Raw genomic sequence first — 20,336 nt, forward strand, 5'->3', positions numbered from 1 at the left:
TGCGATTAAGTATTTTCTTTTTTTGTTTTTTTTTTCCTTCAATCTTTGCTTCAACCGTTATTTTCATTACAGATTAAAATCAAAAATAATCTTAGAATAATCTAAGTAACGAAAAATTCTTTGTGATATAAAAACCGCAAATGTATGAAATAATAAAAATAGCATATAATGAAAAAAAATTTGTTTAAACAATGATTTTTCATTTTTCAATTTTTGATAATCAGAAATTTACTTTATAGATTTTTAGATTATGTACATACTTTTAATAAAAATCATTTTTTAGCGATTAAAAAAAATCAATAAAAAATCCTATACAAAATTATGTAAATTATAAAAAATTTTATCTACATATTTTATATTATAAATGAAAAAATATAAAATAAAATAATTAGAGTTTTAATGAAAGTTTTTATTTAATTTTATAATTTAACAATTCTACGCCAATGTATAATTTCCTAAATTAACATTTCTCCCGATACGTTTTTATGCATTATGGCGTCTCTCCGGCGAAAAAACTTAGTGACATGCGATTATAAGAATGTGATGTAATCCGCATGCGCGCGCGCACATACAAGGAGGTCAAAGAAATACCCAACTTGTTTTGTATGCGAAGAAGAAAGTTGTTGAACCAGATTATCGGAGCATCGACCACGGAGTCGACGGCCGGTAAATAAAAACCTCCGCGAATAGAAACCTGTTTCTTTTTAAGTTCCACGCCCTTCCATCGAATTTTCAATTCCACTAGAAACAGATCTTATATGTGTTACAGGGTCAATCTTCGATAAAATATTGCCAGAGGCATCGTGGATTATGAGTAATAGGGATCTCTTCTGCCACCTTAAGAGAATATAACTAACTTTCGTGAGAAAGGTCAGATCATTTTCTTTCTTTGAAAAAATATTGCAATTTAAGCTTCACTAACTTTAATTTAGTAGTCAATAGAATTGGCATATAATTGGAATATAATTATTAGAAACTATAATTATAAAATGAATTATATATATATAAATTATTAATAATATTATATAAATAATATTAATGAGAATATATACATTATCATAAACAATTAAGTGTATTAGTGAAAAATAATATTTATTATATAATGTAATATATTTAAGATTTATTTATTAAATTATAAACAATTTAAATCTGCGTTAGCAGCAATTTAAATGCTTATTTATAATGTTAATTTAATAAATAAGGATCAACCGATTTTTGCATATCAATTATATATAATCTATTTATCTAGAAATAATTCTCTGAAAATGATATATATTAATTAAATACAATATATTAATATTTTAGTATACATTAATATTAGAATATTTTATAACTCATATATTACAATTTTTTAATAAAAAGATGTATCTTAAATATTATTATATTTATTTCCTTTATTTTAATTATTAGATAATTTGAGATTATTTAATTAAGATTTAAGTTAAATCTTTTTATTTATAAAAAATTTCAATATTTCATTTAAATTTGTAATTTTGTAAGTTTAAATAATAAAATAATAAAAAATTAAAAATCTTTATTTATAATTCTAGAACCAATCTACTTTCATAAAAATCAAATTAAAAACAACTTACTTGAAATCATGATTTGATAATTAATTTTAACTTTAACAAAACATTCAAATGGTATTAAACTAGTTATCAACTCAAAAATTAAAGTTCTTTCTGTTGTTTTATACAAATATTTAAATTTGTATATAAAAAATGTAAATAAAAAATTATACAAATAAAATTTAAAAATTTAAAAAAAATGATTTAAATCTAAAAAATGAAAAGAATATAATTATGTATAAAATCTAATTAATTTACGTTTGATTTTAGATGTTTTTTATTACTACCAGTTTTCTCTAGATGGCGCTTACTTATTTAGGTTATTTTATTATAATGACTTAATTTGTGTAAAACAGTGTTTAAATATTTTCAATTTAATTTTTTTTGAATTTTCAGAAATATACTGTGTAAAATTAAAAAATAATCATAAAAATAGATACGCCTATTGACTAAAAATCTTGTTTATAACAGATATAAGATCGTATAACACTGTATCGTTGAGTAAAGTGGAATATTCCTTTGTCCCTGTGTTATTCTAAGTGCCAACTTTTCAATTCTATATTATGTTAATATTAACATGGATGCGTTAGTGCAAAAAATAATTTCAGACTCGGACGACGAATTTTCAAAAAATATTATTGTCTTTCAAGAAAATGTAAGTTTAAATGTTTTAAAGATTTTTATAAAAAATTCATAATATAAATTGATTTTCTGCTATTTTAGTATGGAAACCGAACAGTATTTGAAGAACTCAATAATGATCAATTACGTGAAAAATTATGGGAAACATTGTTTCGTTATCTATCAGACAATTCACAATCTCTTCATTATAATTGTTTATCCACTTTGCGGATACTTAGGTAACATTATAATGTGATTATGTATATTTATATGAGCTATCATTGTGTAATTTTATATTTTGACTTATACATATTGAGTTTATAAAAAAAAAACTTTATTCAATAAATACATTTTTATTTTTAGCAAAGCATTAAAACTTTTCTGACACCACTTTGTGTTATTGCTTTAAATGTAGACCTAGCTTTTGCTATTATTATTAAGTAATTCTATTGTTTTTCTCCATTAACGTAGCAGAGACAAAACAAAGTTAAACGAATTAATCACAGACGAAAGATTAGGTATTATATTAAATAATGCAGCTCTAAGGGACATAAATATAAATCTACGCACTTATAGCAATGGTAAGAATAATGTATTTATAAGTAAAGTATTATAATAAATATGACTTTTAATTTCTAACTTATTTCTTTAATTCTTATTTATTTTGTAGTTAATATTGAAGCTCTTAAATTACTGTGTAATTTAATATTCAATAGTATAAAGGTTCAAGAATTATTACCAAAAACACATTGTTTACCATGTTTAATTGACCGTATAAGAAAATACAATGAAAAAATTCCATATGAAATAATATTATTTGATACAAGAATTATATTTCTAATTACTGCTTTAAATATTTCTACTAGACAAATTGTTAAAACAGAATTGAATGGAGATGAATGTTTCATAAAAATGTTAAAGAATATATGCATTCAATGTGAACAAGACAAATTATATTTTATTAAGGAAGATAATGCAATATTAGTGTGTGAAATTTTAAAAGCATTATTTAATTTATATATAAATTCAGATAATACAACAGGAGAAAAAAGTAAAAATTTAGTTTCAATTTTGAATAAATTATTATTATTTAAATCCAAAAAAGACAATGATCTTCAAAGGTATTTGTTGTCTCTTAATATCAAATATACACATTATCTTAGTATTTTATATTAATATTATATTATATTTATTTATATTAATATTATATTATATTTATTTATATTAATATTATATTTATATTATTTTATATTAATTTCTATTTCAGCAACATTGCAAATTTATTAACTGTGATGCCATATAATTGTTATTCAGAAATAATATCTCCTACCAAAGAAAAACACAAACAAGTATTTCAAAATATGGATATGAGTGCAGTATTTGTTTTATTAAAATTTTTAGATAGAAGACTAAATTGTAAGGATGACTTAATAGGAAATTTGAGTCCAATTGTTACTGCTTTTATCAGAATGGTTAAAGCAGAGAGATTGATTCGAAAATATACCAGGCTACAGGTTAAAATTTCTTTTGTTTAAAAATATTTGAGAATTATTTAAAAATATTTAAATTTATTGCACAAATTATTTTTTTTTTAGATTTTACCTCCTTTAAAAGATGTAATGCATCGCCCAGAAGAAGGAACTACTTTGAGGGCGAAGTTGTGTAAATTATTAACTTCTCCTTTGATAGAGTTACGAGATCTCGTTGCCGAGTTTTTGTTCATACTCTGTAAAGAAAATGGTGACTGCAGATATTTAATAAAATATAAAAAAATTTTTTAAAATTTATTTTTAAAATAAAATTATTTGTTCGTAAATTATTATTATTTTTAGTTACTCGTATGGTAAAATATACAGGATATGGAAATGCTGCTGGAATGTTTGCAAACAAAGGATTATTGGGACCAAATAAAAAAATTCAACCTGCTTATTCTTCTGAATCAGAAGATAGTGAAACTGAAGAATACTTGAAGCATAAGGAACAGTAAGTATTTCTCTTTAATTAAGATTCTAATTAATTATATTATAATTTTAATAAATGTATTTTAATAAATAAAATGTGTGTTTATATCAAAGAATTAATCCAGTAACTGGCTGTTTTGAACATCCAAAACCTAATCCTTTAGAAGGAATGAGTGAGGAACAAAAAGAATACGAAGCCTTACAACTCATTGGCCTTGTTGATAAGTTAACAAGGTTTATATAATTATTTATTTATAAATATGATATATTTAATTTATATTTTATGCAAACTTAAAATCAATTTTATTATCAGGGAAGGTGTGGTACAGCCTTGTAGAATTGGAGATGATGGAAAGCCAAAACCAATTGAACATGTCCTGGAATTGCAAGAGGAACTACCAAAGCAACAATATAATCATCGAGATTCTGATTCTGATTGAATGTTGAAATATTTGTATATAAAATTGTATGTAAGCACAAATATAAAATAAAAGTACTTATGTGAAATGTATTTTACTTTCATATCTGGTATCTATTATCATCCAATTTTCGTATAATCCAAAAAATCCAGCCGATGAAAGCTAAAATTGCTAGAAAAAATTTCAAATTGATGAAAAAATGTGATGATTACAAAAAAATTCAAAACGCTAATAAAGTTGGTTTGCTTACTTTATTGAAAAAAGAACAAAGAACAACATTACAAATTAAACAATTGGCAGGAAATAAAAAATATAACAGTTTCCAAAATCACATGAAATATTTTAAACATTATAATTTTATGTTATGTGCTTTCGTGAGCATCACAATATATTTATTATTGCATTTTGCAGCCTATACGCAGACAAAAACATATGTTTCCTACATGTTTCAAAGAACTGCATTAGTTGAGTAACTTTTTTTTTTCTTTTTTGTTTGAAAATGTGTTCCGCACGGGACGCAACGAAGTTGGGGGAATTGACAAGGTATAAAAGGTTTATTTTTAAAGACTTCCTTTAAAAATAATATTATTCATGCGATTTCAAAATGAAAAGACGTCAAATCAATAATTATATTCAACATCATTACAAAAAACTAAAAAATTTTCAGAGCAATAGCAATAATAATTTGCTTTTCTTTCCCCAGTTTCGCCCGTGAAGATACTTTTCCAAACATAGCGCACGCTTACATCTGACAAATATATAAGTAGCAAATGTTCTCCACATATCTTTAAATACATAATATTAATATAGTACGTAGATTAAAATATTTTATTTTCGTTTTATTTTTTATTTTATTTTATTGTTGTTTGTAAAAGTGTATATAGATGTGTATACGTATAATACCATAAATTTGAATATTTCATATAAAAATGAAACCAAAAATTTAGTAGGTACTGACGTAGAGAAGAAAAAAGGAAAAAAAGAAAGAAAAAAAATATTAATAATAATAGTAGTAATAATAATATAATAATAAGCGAAAATCCCCATTTAAATGAAAGAAGAGATACATATATATATGCGTACAAATGCATATTGTGCATAATATTTACACATATATATATAGTAACACTTATATGACGTGTGTATGTGTGTGTGTGTGTGCGCGCGCGCGTACGCGCGCGCTCGCGTGTAAGACTAAGTTTAACAAACTTTGGGGAAATTCGGATGAAGATGCAAGAAGGGATTAAAATTAGAATCATCAAAGATATCACTCTTTTTTTTCTTTTTTCTTTCTCGTTTGAAGGACTTAATAAAGAGAAACGGATATACATATATGTGTAAATTCAATATATGTATTTATATGTATTTATACACATATACGTATATATACATATATATTTTATCTAAAGGCTGAATAGGAAAGGGAGACCGACAATCGATTACATAATCGATAATATGCCTATGCCTGTGCAAATTTTTTTTACATGTAATTGTACGCGTAATTCGCGCTAAATAATATAATATTGTTCTTTTTTTAAACATTTATAACGTGACCATGCTCCTTGGCATCTCATTAGCATATATAAAAAATATATTTGGAATACACGCTTTTTTTTCATATTGCATTTTTAGCATTTTTCTCTCATCTTGTACTATACTTTTTATACAGTTTACACAGTTTTGAATTATTTAAGCAATATGTCGGAACATTTTTTCTCTCTTAAAATCCATCCCATTTTTGCGAATAGTCTAATAAAAAATACCAATGGAAGTCTCAGGAAAACATGGTTTACGCATAATGAACTATATTGAATTTACTTATTTCTTTGCTTTTCATTATTTTCATTTTTTTTTCACTTCTAATATGTATTTCTTTCTTCTTTTCTTTCTTTCTTTTTTTATTTTTTGGTTTTTCTACTCTCCTGTTTAAAACATACTCACAATATCTGAACAGATATCATGTCACATTAAATCCTATCTGAAAGATATTGTTTCTTATTTAATTTCAATATGTAGAAATTTCATATCTTCATGGCTCGGCGTTCTTTTTCATTTTTTTTGTTCTGTTACTTTGCAATGGATAGTCAACAATATTTATCACCTTATTTTTCTCGCTATTTAGGAGAAGTTTTGATTTGTTTTTCTTTTATATGAAGATATTTTTTTTTTGTTATGAAATTGTTCGTAGAAGCTCGTAAACAATTCAAATCCAAGACAGATCTGAATTCATGGATTTGTCAAATTTTTTAAAGAATAAACAAATCTTTTAATGTTCTCCGCGATAGCAAGAAAGACTGTACAAGTTTTGATAATCTATTATTAGTTTAAATGAAAAATTTAAGCTTTTTGAACCCTTTATGACTAGAATATTTTTTTTCTCAGAAATACCATTTCCAGGTACAAGATTTGATGATCAATGAATAAATTTTGAAGAAGTACAAATAATTACAAACAAAATTAAGATAGAAATCGAAATATTTTATGTCAGATAAAATATACTTAAAAATAATTTCCATTAAAAATATATTTCCCTAACCCAAGTTGAAACAATAAATGAAAAAATATTTAAATGAAAGATGTTCTCTTAATTATATGAAATATTATTAGCCACTATTCTAATATTACAGCTTATAGATAATAAATTATAAACTATAAATAATATGTTATCGTAACATTGCACATTAAAAGAGCATATTATTCTTCTACATTTTTTTAATCTATTGCTTGAAACAACATTCTCACTCAAGGTCTCTATCTTTTATTGTTTATATTTAATTCAGTTCTCTTAAAAATTTTTATGATTTTTGGCTCGAAAAAGCATGAAAATGGTAAAACGAAAGAAGCACAATTCCAGTTCAAGAAACGCCGAGCCAGATAAATCAAAAATCATCCTAATTTTTCGCTGTTAATGAATTTACAATATTTCTCCATAGAAAAACTTTTTTTTTCTAATTTGCTTCATGGACGTCTTTCAATTGTCTCCTAGTTTAATATACTAGGTGTCGCTTCAAACAAGAGGTATCTCGTTATTAAAACAGAGGTTTCGATTCATCGTTGAAAAAGTGAAAAAACATTCAGAGAGATCACGGGAACATTGACAAGCGTGCAATGACGCCAATGGAATGCAATGGTTTCTTAATGTGTCCATTTGTGGTCAATTTGATATGTCAAAGAAAAGATTTTCCAAGAAAAAAAAAGAAGGAACGTGTGTGTCATATATTCTTAATATCAAAGTAAACATTGTGTGTGTGTGTGTGTGTGTGTGTGTGTGTGTGTGTGTGTGTGTGTGTACACACACCTATATAATGAGTGGAAAAGAAACGAAGAAAAAAAAGTCAAGTCACATTTTCTTTTTACTTCGTCCTCTCTATCAGCCCGTCTCATCTTTTTTTAAGTATTATAAAATGTCAAGTAACTAATGCGAATATAAATAAAGCTATATCAGAGGCTTATCAAGGAATGAAACCAAGTTTTATACGCAGCTACGCGTTATATATCTTTACTCTTTCACACAGTTTCTCGCCCTTTTCACACATGCACGCACGCTTATTTTTTTCAGTTTATACTTATCACCTAATCGTAGAATACATTTAAACATTTGTACTTTAACTGACTAAGCAAGGATTTTTTATAATCATTTAATATTCTGTTCTTTTCTTATTTTTTCATTTTTATAATGTGTGTATATATATAGTTATAGTATATATATATGAGAAATTATATTATATATATATATATATAAATATATGTATAATAATATTATATATATATTTTTATTATATATATATTATATATATATTTTATATATATATATATAAAATTTCTTTTTTCTTCTTCTTTCTTTTCTCCTTTCTTCATATTTTCTTTTTTTTTTTTCTTAACTTTACAACCACTGATACTCCGTATATTCTTTTCTTTTCTTTTATTTTATTTATGTTTGCATATAAACGGAACTTAATAAACCAATCATTATTAAATGATAAATCTCAATGAAAAATAAAAAACAAAAAGAAATGATAGCAATCGAGATGATTCTTTTCCTCTTTGTTCCGTTCATTAAATTATGCAATCTGTGCTTCGTTTTTTTCTTATATTATTTCGTTCTCTTTTTATTTTTTTTTAATTTCATTCTTATTTTAGTCTTTTTTTGGCACTAAAGAATTTTACTATGTTAGCGAATTAAAAAATTTGTGACGGATTTAAAAAAAAAAAAATAAAAATCAACAGAAAGTCTATGAAATTTTACATAATCAAAATTGGCGCAAAATTTAAATCACGGATCTATTATTTTTTCCTTTCATTACTACTTGTACATGAAGAAAAATCAAAATCTCGTTTCCTCTCGATTGAAAAAACCGAATTTCATAAATAAAATAATAATAATAATAATAATAATAATAATAATAATAAGAATAAGAATAATAATAATAATAAGAATAAGACTAATAATAATAATAATAATAATAATAATAAAAGACAGTGATTAATGTAAAGAAAAATTGGACAAAATTTTTTAAAGAAAATAGCCGTTTGGCACTTGCATTATTCCGTGATTATAAATCGAGCATTTTGTTTTTCAATGTATTGTCTTGAGATCTACACATTATCTTTTTAAATTAAAAAAAAAAAAAAAAGAAAGTGTGAGATTTTAATGATAATCTTAAATTAATCTATGTCTACCAAAGAAATTCACAGTTAAAAAATATTAATAATAATCATAATAAGAATAAAATTAGCAATGATAAGAATAATAACAATAATAATAAGAAATTTTAAAAGCGCTTTGTATGAATTAATTAATAAAAATAAAATTCCGAAATCTAGCCAAGAGAATTAAAAAGATGGCGAGAAACAAATGATGGGTTCGAGAGGCAACGAGACAAAGAAAATCTTATGCCTGTCGATATTTTGATCTGAGTATTAGGGGCCTAGAATTGAAAGTAAAGAGCTGAATGATTTAAAAAATGAAGAGATAATACAAAGAAAATTTGTTAATTAAAAAATGAAACAAATCACGGGACTAGGAGTAACAATGATCGAAAAAATCAAAGAGGGGGAAAAAGAAAACAAAAATACAAAAGAGTAATAATAATAATAGCAATAATAGCAATAATAATATTAATATTAAATTAATAATAATAATAATAATAATAAAAACATCATGCGGAAAAGAAAAAAAACAGGAGAAAAACTCCACATGAGACATCATAAATAATAAAAAAATGGAAAACCGGAAATGGTGTCCCTGTTTTATAATGACAATAATAATAATAATAATAATAATAATAATAATAATAATAATAATAATAATAATAATAATAATAATAATAATAATAATAATAATAATAATAATAATAATAATAATAATAATAATAATAATAATAATAATAATAATAATAATAATAATAATAATAATAATAATAATAATAATAATAATAATAATAATAATAGTAATAATAATAATAATAATAATAATAACAATAATAAATTAATATAATAATAATAAATTGATATAATAATAATAAATTAATATAATAATAATAATAATAATGACGACGACGACGACGACGACGATGATGATAATGATGTTGATGATGATAATAATAATAATAATAATAATAATAATAATAATAATAATAATAATAATAATAATAATAATTATATGAAATGTTAAAACGCACGCACCCAAAATTTGAATAAAGAGAAAAAATCAACGCGACTCGATATAAGTATATACATATAAATATGTTCTTTAACAAACAGACAGGAAAAACACATATTAATGCCTCCACTGAGATAAAAAAAAACGATCTACAAGAAATGAGTAAAGCAATGAAAAAAAAAAGTTATTTTAAAAAGAAGAAAAAATAAAGAGAAAAAAAACAATAAAGAAACGCAGTTTGTTTTATGTAATAAACTATAATAATAAAATATGGTTCTTTTTTATTTTGAACTTGGCTCCTATATTTTATCTTTCTCTCTCTTTTTCTTTCAATATCTACCATAATAAATTTTTATACAAATATATGCCAAATAACAATATTTCAAAAAAAAAAAAATATATTCGCATGTACGATTCTTTATTCCTTTCTTTTTCTATTTTCTATCCATTTTTTGAAGTTAATTTTTGCAATACATATAAGTCATGTTTGATAAAATATTTTAGCAGATCTATATGCCAATTTTTATTAGCATTAAATACCGTGGGGGATAATAATTTTCATTTTATTACGCTCTTTTATAGCTATAGTAATAGACTATAGCTTAACTTTCAAATAGTCATGACCGTAAATAGAAAAAAAATTAAATATTGCAAAAAAGAAAACTTTTCTTTTTCTTTCTTTTTTTCCAGAACTCTAGGAAGACTATGATTAACCGTAGGCTAAAATTCAATTAATATTACATTTTTATTTTTTCATTTTAAATCTTATCATTAATGTATATATGTATATATTATACATTATGTATGCATAGATGCCCCCCTTTTGCAATATCCGCAAAAAGCACGCGAGTGTATTTTATTTTTATTGTATTGTTTAAATGTGATGCGATCTTCAAAATCAGGAACATATTTTATATATTATTTTCGTGTCACTTCCTTCTTTATTTCTTTGTAAAATTTTTCTTTTAATTGTGACAGTTATATGATACAATTTTTTTGTTCTTCGTCATCTTTTACAGCTGGCATTATTTTGTACATATTCGCGATACGATCTTATAACTGCAGCAACATATTCGAAAGATTTTATATTATTTTCATGTAATATTAACATACATTATTAAATAATTCACCGAAAACTATAATATCAAGAAATAAATTGAAAAATTCAAAATCAACAAAATAAAATTGACTACTAAATCGTAAATAATATTTATCTCATTAAAAAATTTTAAAGCACAATTCTAGAAAGGCGATATTTTTGAATTGCAAAACTATATATTATATATTATAAAATGAATATTTTCTCCATCGATAAATAATCCGCCAATTATACAAACATAATTGGATAGATATTCTTTATTATATTAGAAATTTTCATCGTTCATTAAATTAAATAAATTTGGTCATTATTGCTATAAAATAAAATATAAAAACATGGATGGACATGTTTTCATGAATTTCTTTTTTTCTATTTTTTATCTTAAGTTGCTCACAGATGTCGTAAACGAATACAAAGAACAATTAGAAAACCGAAATTGAAGTATTTTTTTTTTAGGTGGCACCTAAAAAGGCCTTGGAAACTTTATATATATATATATATATATATATATATATATATATATATATATTAATAGCGATAAAAACATTAGTTTAGTTAAAAGTATAATACGTAGAACATATCTGAATACGTTTATTTTAATAGACTGATAGTATATATTTCTTTTGTTTCTTGTAAACTGCTTACAGTAAGATGATATATTCATTTTTTTATTATTTAATAATTATTAATTATTTTTTTAACAAGTAAGCAGAGTTTTTTTATGTAATATAGAGAATGACTATCATAATTCTATACATATTAGGATAATAAGACTTTTGAGATTGTAAAAATCATCAAAAAATCTATCACAATTACCATTTACGTAACAAGTAATTCTCGTTTCATTTTTTTTTCCTTTTATATTATTATTGTAATTTAAACATCAAGGCAAATAAGGGGTGAATTTCAACAGTGGCCTAAATTAGCCAAGTAGTCTTCCACAGATAAAAATATGTAAATAGAGTAAATCTATACTAAAATATTCAAGTATATATAAGGTGAGCGTAATATAATAATTTTGTGAGGTAAAAGATCCTCTCATTAATGGTCATCCATTCATTATACTATAAGTTCATTTTTTTTCTTCTTCTTTGTCTTTAAATACGACTGGCAAAAGTATTTGCAACATTTCTTTTTACTCTCCCTCTCATTTTTTCTCAATATTATTTTTTTTTTCTTATATTCAACATACCATTAGAGACCATTTGATAGCTTTGTATTAGGTGTTATTGTGCATCAAACAAAAATACACCTTCCACAACGCGTCTTGCTAATAGTATTTTGTTTTGGTATCTCTAATTATATTTACCTAGCAACAACATCAGAGACTCTGTAAGGACACAACTTATCCTGACGATACTATTATCACAGGCATTATTTATATAACTCTGCTAACCATGACTATTAAATACTTCAGAATTACATTTTTTTCTTAATATATATAAAATTAAAACTTCTAATAATAAAAGATGATTACGACTGATTAGCTTAGGTGTACGTACGTAGGCTTCGTGCAATTTACTACAAATGTTATGCGCAAATTTATTTTTTTTGTCTTGTTTTATTTTGAGTAACTTTCTATTATCGTTCTTGCGGTTCTGCATTTTTTTTGCTATTTTTAGACATATCTCCCATTTCCTTATTAAATAGCCATTCATTCCTTTAAATCAATTCTATTTAGCATAACCAATTTTTTTGCAAAAAAAAAAAAAAAAAAAAAAAAAAAAAAGAAAAAAAAAGAAAAAAAAGACCCAAAACAAAAAAAAAAAACAAACAAAAATTCATCCAAGCTATCCAAATAGAAATATATATATATCAATGTATATCAATATATATATAAATATATATTAATATATATACATATATATGGATGTGCTTTTTAATATTTGGTATGGCAAGATCATTATTTACATTTAATTGTTATTGTAGGTAATTACAACAGTATATAGTGATTTACTTAATATTTTATATAATATATACATATATATATACATATATATATATATATACATATATATATACATATATATATATATATATATATGTATGTATGTATGTATGTATGTATATGTATATATATATGTATATATATGTATATATATACATATATATGTTGTATACACATTTCATTTATTTTTATTTTATTAATTAAGTCTTAAGGCTGATCATGTAAACAACCCTAAAAAATATGTGTATTTATATATATATATGAATGTGTTTTACATGGATTTTTATCTTTCTTTACGGATCATATTAATTATATACATAAATAGAAGTTGTTTAGCAAACTGTATGATGTTCTTCCCATATTTTTTTAAATCTTTTTATACATAGATAAAGATATTGTTCCTATGATTCCGGTGGTATAATTTTTAATTACGAACCTTGTATAATATATTACATGATCGTTCCATAGCATTATTAAATGTCGGAACGATTTTGTAATTTTTATAACAAATACATTTACATGGTAAGGATATATTTTTATTCACTAGCACCACGAACCAATAATTCACACACGCATATGTGGTGGACCATAATAAAGCATCCTGAGTAAATATTGTAACCATTATGTGCTTCGTCTATTACTTTTTTTTTCTTTTTTTGTTTTTTTTAATAATGCACAAATGGGATCTATTATCAGTGGCAAATCTAGATTAATCGTTTTCAATTTTTTTCTCAAATATAATATATCGTATTTCATTCCTCGTTTTAAAAGACATTAAATGTTTGATTTTTAACGTATTTGTAATTTTAATTTTTCCCATATTAATTTTTTTACCCCATAAAATTCTTTTTTTTCTTTTTTTATTCTTTTGGAACTACTAATTTTCAAATGCGCAGGAAAAAATTACCAGAAATGTAGTTCATATTTTTTTCCTTTTTTTTTAAATTTTTTGTTCTTTTTCTTTTTGTTTAAGCTTCGTATTTACGATAACGAGGAGTATAGTGTGTGTTTTTGTTCGTCTTTTTTTCTTCTTTTTTTTTTTTTAAATAGAGATATGATATGATAAGAGCAGGAAGTACTACCATGTGTTGCAGCATGCAACATTTGTTTCCTGCATCAAGCACAGGAATTTGTATTATGTATATTATCATTACTTTTTTTAATGATCATAACTTTTCATTTCTCAATATGCTTATTAGATTACTTAATGCTTCTTAATGAAATCTTAGAAACTTAGTATATCTACGAGTAGGTCTCGAAGTAACGTACGGAAGAAAAAATCTTTTCAATTTCTCCTTTCTTTTTCCATGTCATTATATATGTCGTTATACATATACAATATTTTGGTTTCATGATGAAATAGATTAGAAATACACGTTGCTTCGAGCACAAATTGAAAAATCGGCATGTAAAACAGTGCTCATTAGAGACTAGAATAATTTGATTTGTAAACATACCTAAAATACTGACGAAGTCGTACATGATGCAACCGATTGTGACGGAAAGCTATTGTTCTGCAACTTCCTTTCACCTCCTGCAGCTTTTCTTGTTCCTTCTCTTCCATTTCCGGTCAAAACAATCCAATTCTTCTTTTTCTACTTCCCTTTGCTTAACTTCGTTTTTTTTCTTTTTTTTTTTGTTTGTTTGTTTTTTTTTTTTTTCCTCCATATTAATTTATCTTGGCAGTTTACCAAATGCAATTTTACTATATTACTATTTATACTGTTTTTTGGTCGGAGACGTACGTTTACCTTTTCTGTTTGTTTCTTCGTTCGAACATTATTACTTTCATAAAACAGGGACGCATTTATACTCGTTTTTCCATTTTTCTTTTGTTTTTTTTGTTTATATATGTATGTATATATATATATATATATATATATATATATATACACATATATATACATATATATATATAAACTATTAAAGCTGCATGCTGCATTTATTTATAATTCTATTACTTGGATAGGCCCAAATCTCAAAGAGTTCGATGCCATGAATATATTAGATATTTTCTTCTTTCTTTTTATATTCAATTTTTTCTTTGTTGGAAGTAGAATAATATTCATCAAGGAAATTCCATTTGCCGAAGAAAATTACATACTTATTTGATCTACTTCTTCACTTCATGATATGTAAAGTGTGTTTAATACAAGGACATGATGATTATTTTTAGCCAAAGTTACAATATATCCTTCTGAGGTTATTTTCAAGCCACAACATCGAGAGACCTAAGAAAATTTCATCAATTATATAATAATATTCATATAACTATATATTTTAATTATATTTATTTTATATTTATTTATATATTTAATTTATACTTTATTTTATATATTTAATTTATACTTAATATTTATATATTTTAATATTATAATATAAATCCATTTGAAAAAATATTTATTAAAAGTTTTACCTTGACATATGGACATTCGAATTCAGAAATTAAAGAACCATCTCTTGAAAAAACAGCTACATGAAAACGATTTCCATGTGAATCTCCTATTAATATATCTCCTGCATCGCTAATATCAATCCCATTTGGGAAATTTGTTACATTGTCACAGCCAATGCGACGCAAAAATTTACCTTCCTCATTAAATACTACAACACAATGCCCCTTGAAGTCACAAACAAAATATTCTTTACCTAGGAATAAAGAAGAAAATTTTTTATAAATTTATAATATGCGTATTATAATATGTATAAATTTTTAAAATTTAAAAATTATTTACCACTAATTGCAATATCACTTGGTTCTCTCATATATTCACTACAATCAAACCACCTTAATAAATCTCCCGTATCACTGATTACAAACACTGTTGGTGATACACTATCAACAGCCAAAATATGACCTTCGCTTGTAACAGCTAAACCAGCTACAATATCGATGTAACGAATTGCTATTTTTTTAATAAAGTGACCACTTTTTGTAAATATCTGCATTCTCGATCGTTCGTTTCCTCGATCACAAACAACGAACTTCCCACTATTTCTCATCACAGCGACTTTTCTAGGATACCATAATTGTCCTTCTTCTTTACCAGGAACACCGAATTGGAATTTGAAAATACCAGTTTTTTCAAATATCTGAAAATAAATTTTATATTAAAGTAGAATAAAGATTTTAAATTAATTTTTTAAATTAAACGTCAAATTAAATATTTTCAATTTCAAACAATTATATACTTGTATTCTGTGATTATTAGTATCAGCAACAATAATGTCTTCGTCAGCACTTAAACAGAATCCATGAGGTGAACTAAATTGACCTTTACTGGGACCTAACTGCCCAAATTTACATCTAATATGCATAGGAGTTAATTTCGTATTATTCGAACGTGGATGGGCGTAATTTCCAGATCCGGAACCTGTTACATTGCCAACTGTATTTCCTACTACTACAGGCATGTTATGCATAGAATCTCCTCTTAAATCGTCTGTAATTGTATTGTTTCAAATTTAAAATATATTAATATTTATTTAAAGTAATAATTTAAAGTATTATTTATTTAAAGTAAAAAAAAATCTTACCAGCACCCTGTGAAAGTATTGGAGAAGTAGATGAGGACAATGATTGAAATCCTCCATTTAAAAGACTATTAGCAGCTAAACTTAGGTTTGGTGTATCTACAATAGCTGGCGAAGGGCCTCTACCAAGTACTAATCCACTACCACCATTAATAGTAGGATTGCCAAGATCTGAAAATAAATAAAATTTACAAAATTATTATATTACTTTATTATATAAGAGAAATAAATAGTAATATCTTTCGTTTTACCTTGATTACCAAGTGTATTTCCTAATTTTGCAAGAGCTTGCAAATTATTAATCGCATGACTGGTAGAACTTAAATCACCAGCAAATAAATCTGCTAAAGTGAAAGGTGGTGTTGGACTAGGATTTGAACTTGGACCAACTACATTCGTATCTCCAACCATTTCAACTTTTTCTGCCAAACTAGCTAATTGCTGTAGATTATACTCTTGAATACTGGTAAGTCCATGGATAGGACCTGGAGGAAGGGATACAGGAGGTGGAGGTTGAATATTTTGAGGACTGGATGTTGGAGGTATAACAAACGAAGGTTCACCTTCAAAAGAGGATTGCATTGATGTGGGAAGAGAAATGGGAGATCTTGTACTAATAGAACGCGGACAACCCATTGAAGTATGAACAATTTGTTGGTTTGCAGAAACACCAGATATGGTTGTAATTGGTTCTGAAGTAGATTTTGATACTGGTGTGCTCTCAGTATGAAATTTACCAAACACTTCCTATAATTTTGTTTATATCTTTGTTTATTAAAATCTTTTCTATATATATACTAAAAATATATACTAAAAATATAATATATACCAACCTTCACTGTTTTTTCAAACTGATTGTAATCAGTTTGAAATTGAATCGAAAAAGAAACATTTGGTTTTGGTGTATTTTTTATTAAATTCAATAACTGTGTTCCTACAATACGACGAAGTGCAAGTATCTCAACAGCGTCACCATGCTCAAGAAGTCGGGATGTAAAACGACAAGCATCTTCTATTTTTTCTACTGTTTTTTCAACACTGCAAAAGTAATCAATAATTTAATAAAAAATTTTTTAATAGATATATATAAATAATATTCATTACAAAGATATTGTTCCAACCTATGAAATGTATCCATTATTTCTAATTCCCTATCTGAATGTAATTTTTCAAGTTCAATTAAAGCATTGTCTCGACATTTTTCTAAGACAGCTTTATAACTCTGAAATGTCTCTACAATTAAATCTTTAGCTTGATCATGTTGTGCTTGTAGTTCACTAAGTGCATTTTCTAATTGTGCAGACATTTGATCACAATCTGCAATTCTAGCTTTACTCTCATTCATAAGCTTTATTAATTCTTCTTTTTGACGTGGTTCTGCATCTACTAATCGTTCATATTGATGGTCTGGAGCTTTATGTTCAATAAGCAAACACTCGTTACATATAGGTTCCTAAATTGAATAATAATATTTAAATTATATTTATTTATTATAATATATATGAAATAATATTTATTTGTTATATGTAATCATTTGTAAATTTATAATATCCAATCATTATTAACATTATAATAATTAGATGAAATCCAAATCTATTTATAATCCATACTTTGTATGGGCTCATAGAAGTTTCTAATAAATTATTATAAAATTATTAAAATATAAAATAAAGAAATTAAAAAATATTTTAATTACCTGGCAAGTATAACAGTAAAACTTCATATTTTCAGCAGGATGATACTCGCAAAAAATAGGTTTATGTATTGGTATAGCTTCGTTGGATTGCTTTAAATCTTCAAATGCCACTACCTTGTGACTTTCAAAACAACGCATAAATTGATGTGCAGTGTTGCAATTCGGACACAAGAAGTTGGCACAATCAGAGCAACGTGCAACCGCACTCTCTTTGGCTTTACACGAGGTACAAAGTACAGCCATATTTTCAATTGCAGACATGTCGAGTATATTCGTTAGAACATAGTCACATGTCAATGATGCGGCACCCTTAGAACTAATGGAAGTTTCTTGTTGACAGAGAGGACAGATTAGAACTGAGCTAACCTTTGAATCACCTGCCTCATCCATCAGAAGTTTGTCTAAACAAGCTTCACAAAATACATGAAGACAAGAAAGCACTCGTGGGGAACAAAGTTTACTCATACAAATAGCGCATTCTTGATCACCAGTTTCTCCAGTACCACAATTTATTTCTTCCAAAGCATCACCAGGATTGGAGGTTTCATTACATCCATTAACAGTATTTATATTCCGTTCACTAAATACATTCCCATTTTCCACATCTTCATTTTGTGAGATACCAGTTCCAGCTGGGACTGATGCTGTTCCAGAGGGAACAGCAACCATGGATGATGCCATTTTGTAATTCTTTTCTTGTTTACGTGCAAATATATATGCTATTGCGAATAACTTTTACTTTTTACAGACTTACTGCGAGATAATTGCAAGATCTAACATTAAACGTTATTTTAACGTTACTCTAACAAAAGAGATGATGAACATCTACAAAAAAAAAAAAAAAGAAAAACCACAAACTCCTTTCAGATCGTGAAACACAAGGACCAAGACATCGTAGCATCGATCGTTTAATCACGAAACAAAACACTGTATCATACTTGGTCTCCACCAACTGGGATTTTTATTATTGTATACATAAAATAATGCTTTTTATGGTGTCCATTGACCAAAAAAAGAAAAAAATAGAATCAATATACAATGTTCACTATGATGGACAAATTTCCGTCATGTAGCATTTCAGTTTTAATATTTTCTTTTTTTTTTATTTCTTTCTTTTTTTCGTTTCGTGTCTTGAGATAAAAAATTTCTTGAAATCTATTTCGTGGTCACACGTAGTTAATTTTTTTCTTTTCGTTTTTTGTTTAGTTTGGCTAATTTTTTTCTATTTACATTTGAAACACTGGCCTCGGAATACTTGTTCACTGGATTCGTATTAAATTTTCGTTTTGAATACGATCGACGTTTTATCTTGTACACTAAGTGTACTAATAAACATTTTTATCGATCACACGAATCTCCGAGTCGTTTACGATTATATTTGTATTTCAATTGTTATATCTCAACCGCAAATATTTCGGACTTTTTCATATGTAGAGCGAAGAAATAAATCATTCGAATCGGGAAGAGTTGACCCCAATGCAGGAGCCCTGCAAACAATTAATATAATGATAGGTGTACTTACAAACAATATAGGCTTAGAAACTCTCAAATTTTGTTGATACAGTAAACCGAGAGACATCTTACAATTATGTCATGAATTAAAAATGTTGAAAATTTTGAATTATAACATCGATCTTTTTTTCGAGTTTATAATAAAAAAAATTAAATTATATTTTATATTGAATCTTTCTTTATCATTTAATTGAAAAAATAAATAAATAATATTTTTAAATAAAAATAAATTTAAATTTTATATACTTCATGCTACATTTTCATGAGCAATGTATATAAAGATTACTATATTACCTTATTATAATTTTAAATCATA

At 25.2% G+C, this 20,336-nt stretch overlaps 2 protein-coding genes across 3 annotated transcripts; one reads left to right on the forward strand and one right to left on the reverse strand.

The window, feature by feature from the left end:
* The first annotated feature begins 485 nt into the window (after positions 1-485).
* Positions 486-4,661, forward strand: LOC107997329 (synembryn). Of its 2 annotated transcripts, XM_028665945.2 has the most exons (11): positions 486-666; positions 770-870; positions 1,965-2,223; positions 2,292-2,428; positions 2,661-2,770; positions 2,860-3,310; positions 3,457-3,703; positions 3,785-3,929; positions 4,022-4,172; positions 4,265-4,384; positions 4,464-4,661. In XM_028665945.2, the coding sequence occupies exons 3-11, from the start codon at positions 2,146-2,148 to the stop codon at positions 4,588-4,590; spliced, it is 1,566 nt and encodes a 521-aa protein (XP_028521746.1). In that variant the 5' UTR covers positions 486-666; positions 770-870; positions 1,965-2,145; the 3' UTR covers positions 4,591-4,661. The 2 variants fall into 2 exon arrangements, with proteins under 2 accessions (XP_028521746.1, XP_016911345.1); XM_017055856.3 differs by lacking the exons at positions 486-666; positions 770-870 and adding an exon at positions 1,839-1,887.
* A 140-nt stretch (positions 4,662-4,801) lies between these two features.
* On the reverse strand, positions 4,802-20,034 carry LOC107996496 (brain tumor protein). The gene is made up of 9 exons (XM_017054565.3): positions 18,509-20,034; positions 17,934-18,265; positions 17,646-17,850; positions 17,064-17,559; positions 16,816-16,983; positions 16,471-16,721; positions 16,014-16,371; positions 15,695-15,927; positions 4,802-15,509 (listed from the first exon to the last, which is right to left on the reverse strand). Exons 1-9 carry the CDS (start codon positions 19,187-19,189, stop codon positions 15,405-15,407), a joined length of 2,829 nt encoding a protein of 942 aa, XP_016910054.2. The 5' UTR covers positions 19,190-20,034; the 3' UTR covers positions 4,802-15,404.
* Positions 20,035-20,336: the final 302 nt, after the last annotated feature.

This window comes from Apis cerana, linkage group LG8 (genome assembly GCF_029169275.1).
Source record: "Apis cerana isolate GH-2021 linkage group LG8, AcerK_1.0, whole genome shotgun sequence".
Classification (NCBI taxonomy): domain Eukaryota; kingdom Metazoa; phylum Arthropoda; class Insecta; order Hymenoptera; family Apidae; genus Apis; species Apis cerana.

Excerpts from the sequence above, each read along its gene's own strand:
- LOC107997329 (XM_028665945.2), top strand. The coding sequence starts at position 2,146 with ATGGATGCGTTAGTGCAAAAAATAATTTCAGACTCGGACGACGAATTT. Across the intron at positions 3,311-3,456 it reads AAAGACAATGATCTTCAAAG|CAACATTGCAAATTTATTAA; the intron begins GTATTTGTTGTC and ends TTTCTATTTCAG. Across the intron at positions 3,704-3,784 it reads GAAAATATACCAGGCTACAG|ATTTTACCTCCTTTAAAAGA; the intron begins GTTAAAATTTCT and ends TTTTTTTTTTAG.
- LOC107996496 (XM_017054565.3), bottom strand. The coding sequence starts at position 19,189 with ATGGCATCATCCATGGTTGCTGTTCCCTCTGGAACAGCATCAGTCCCA. Across the intron at positions 16,372-16,470 it reads CTAATAATCACAGAATACAA|ATATTTGAAAAAACTGGTAT; the intron begins GTATATAATTGT and ends ATTTATTTTCAG. Across the intron at positions 15,510-15,694 it reads TCGAATGTCCATATGTCAAG|GTCTCTCGATGTTGTGGCTT; the intron begins GTAAAACTTTTA and ends AAATTTTCTTAG.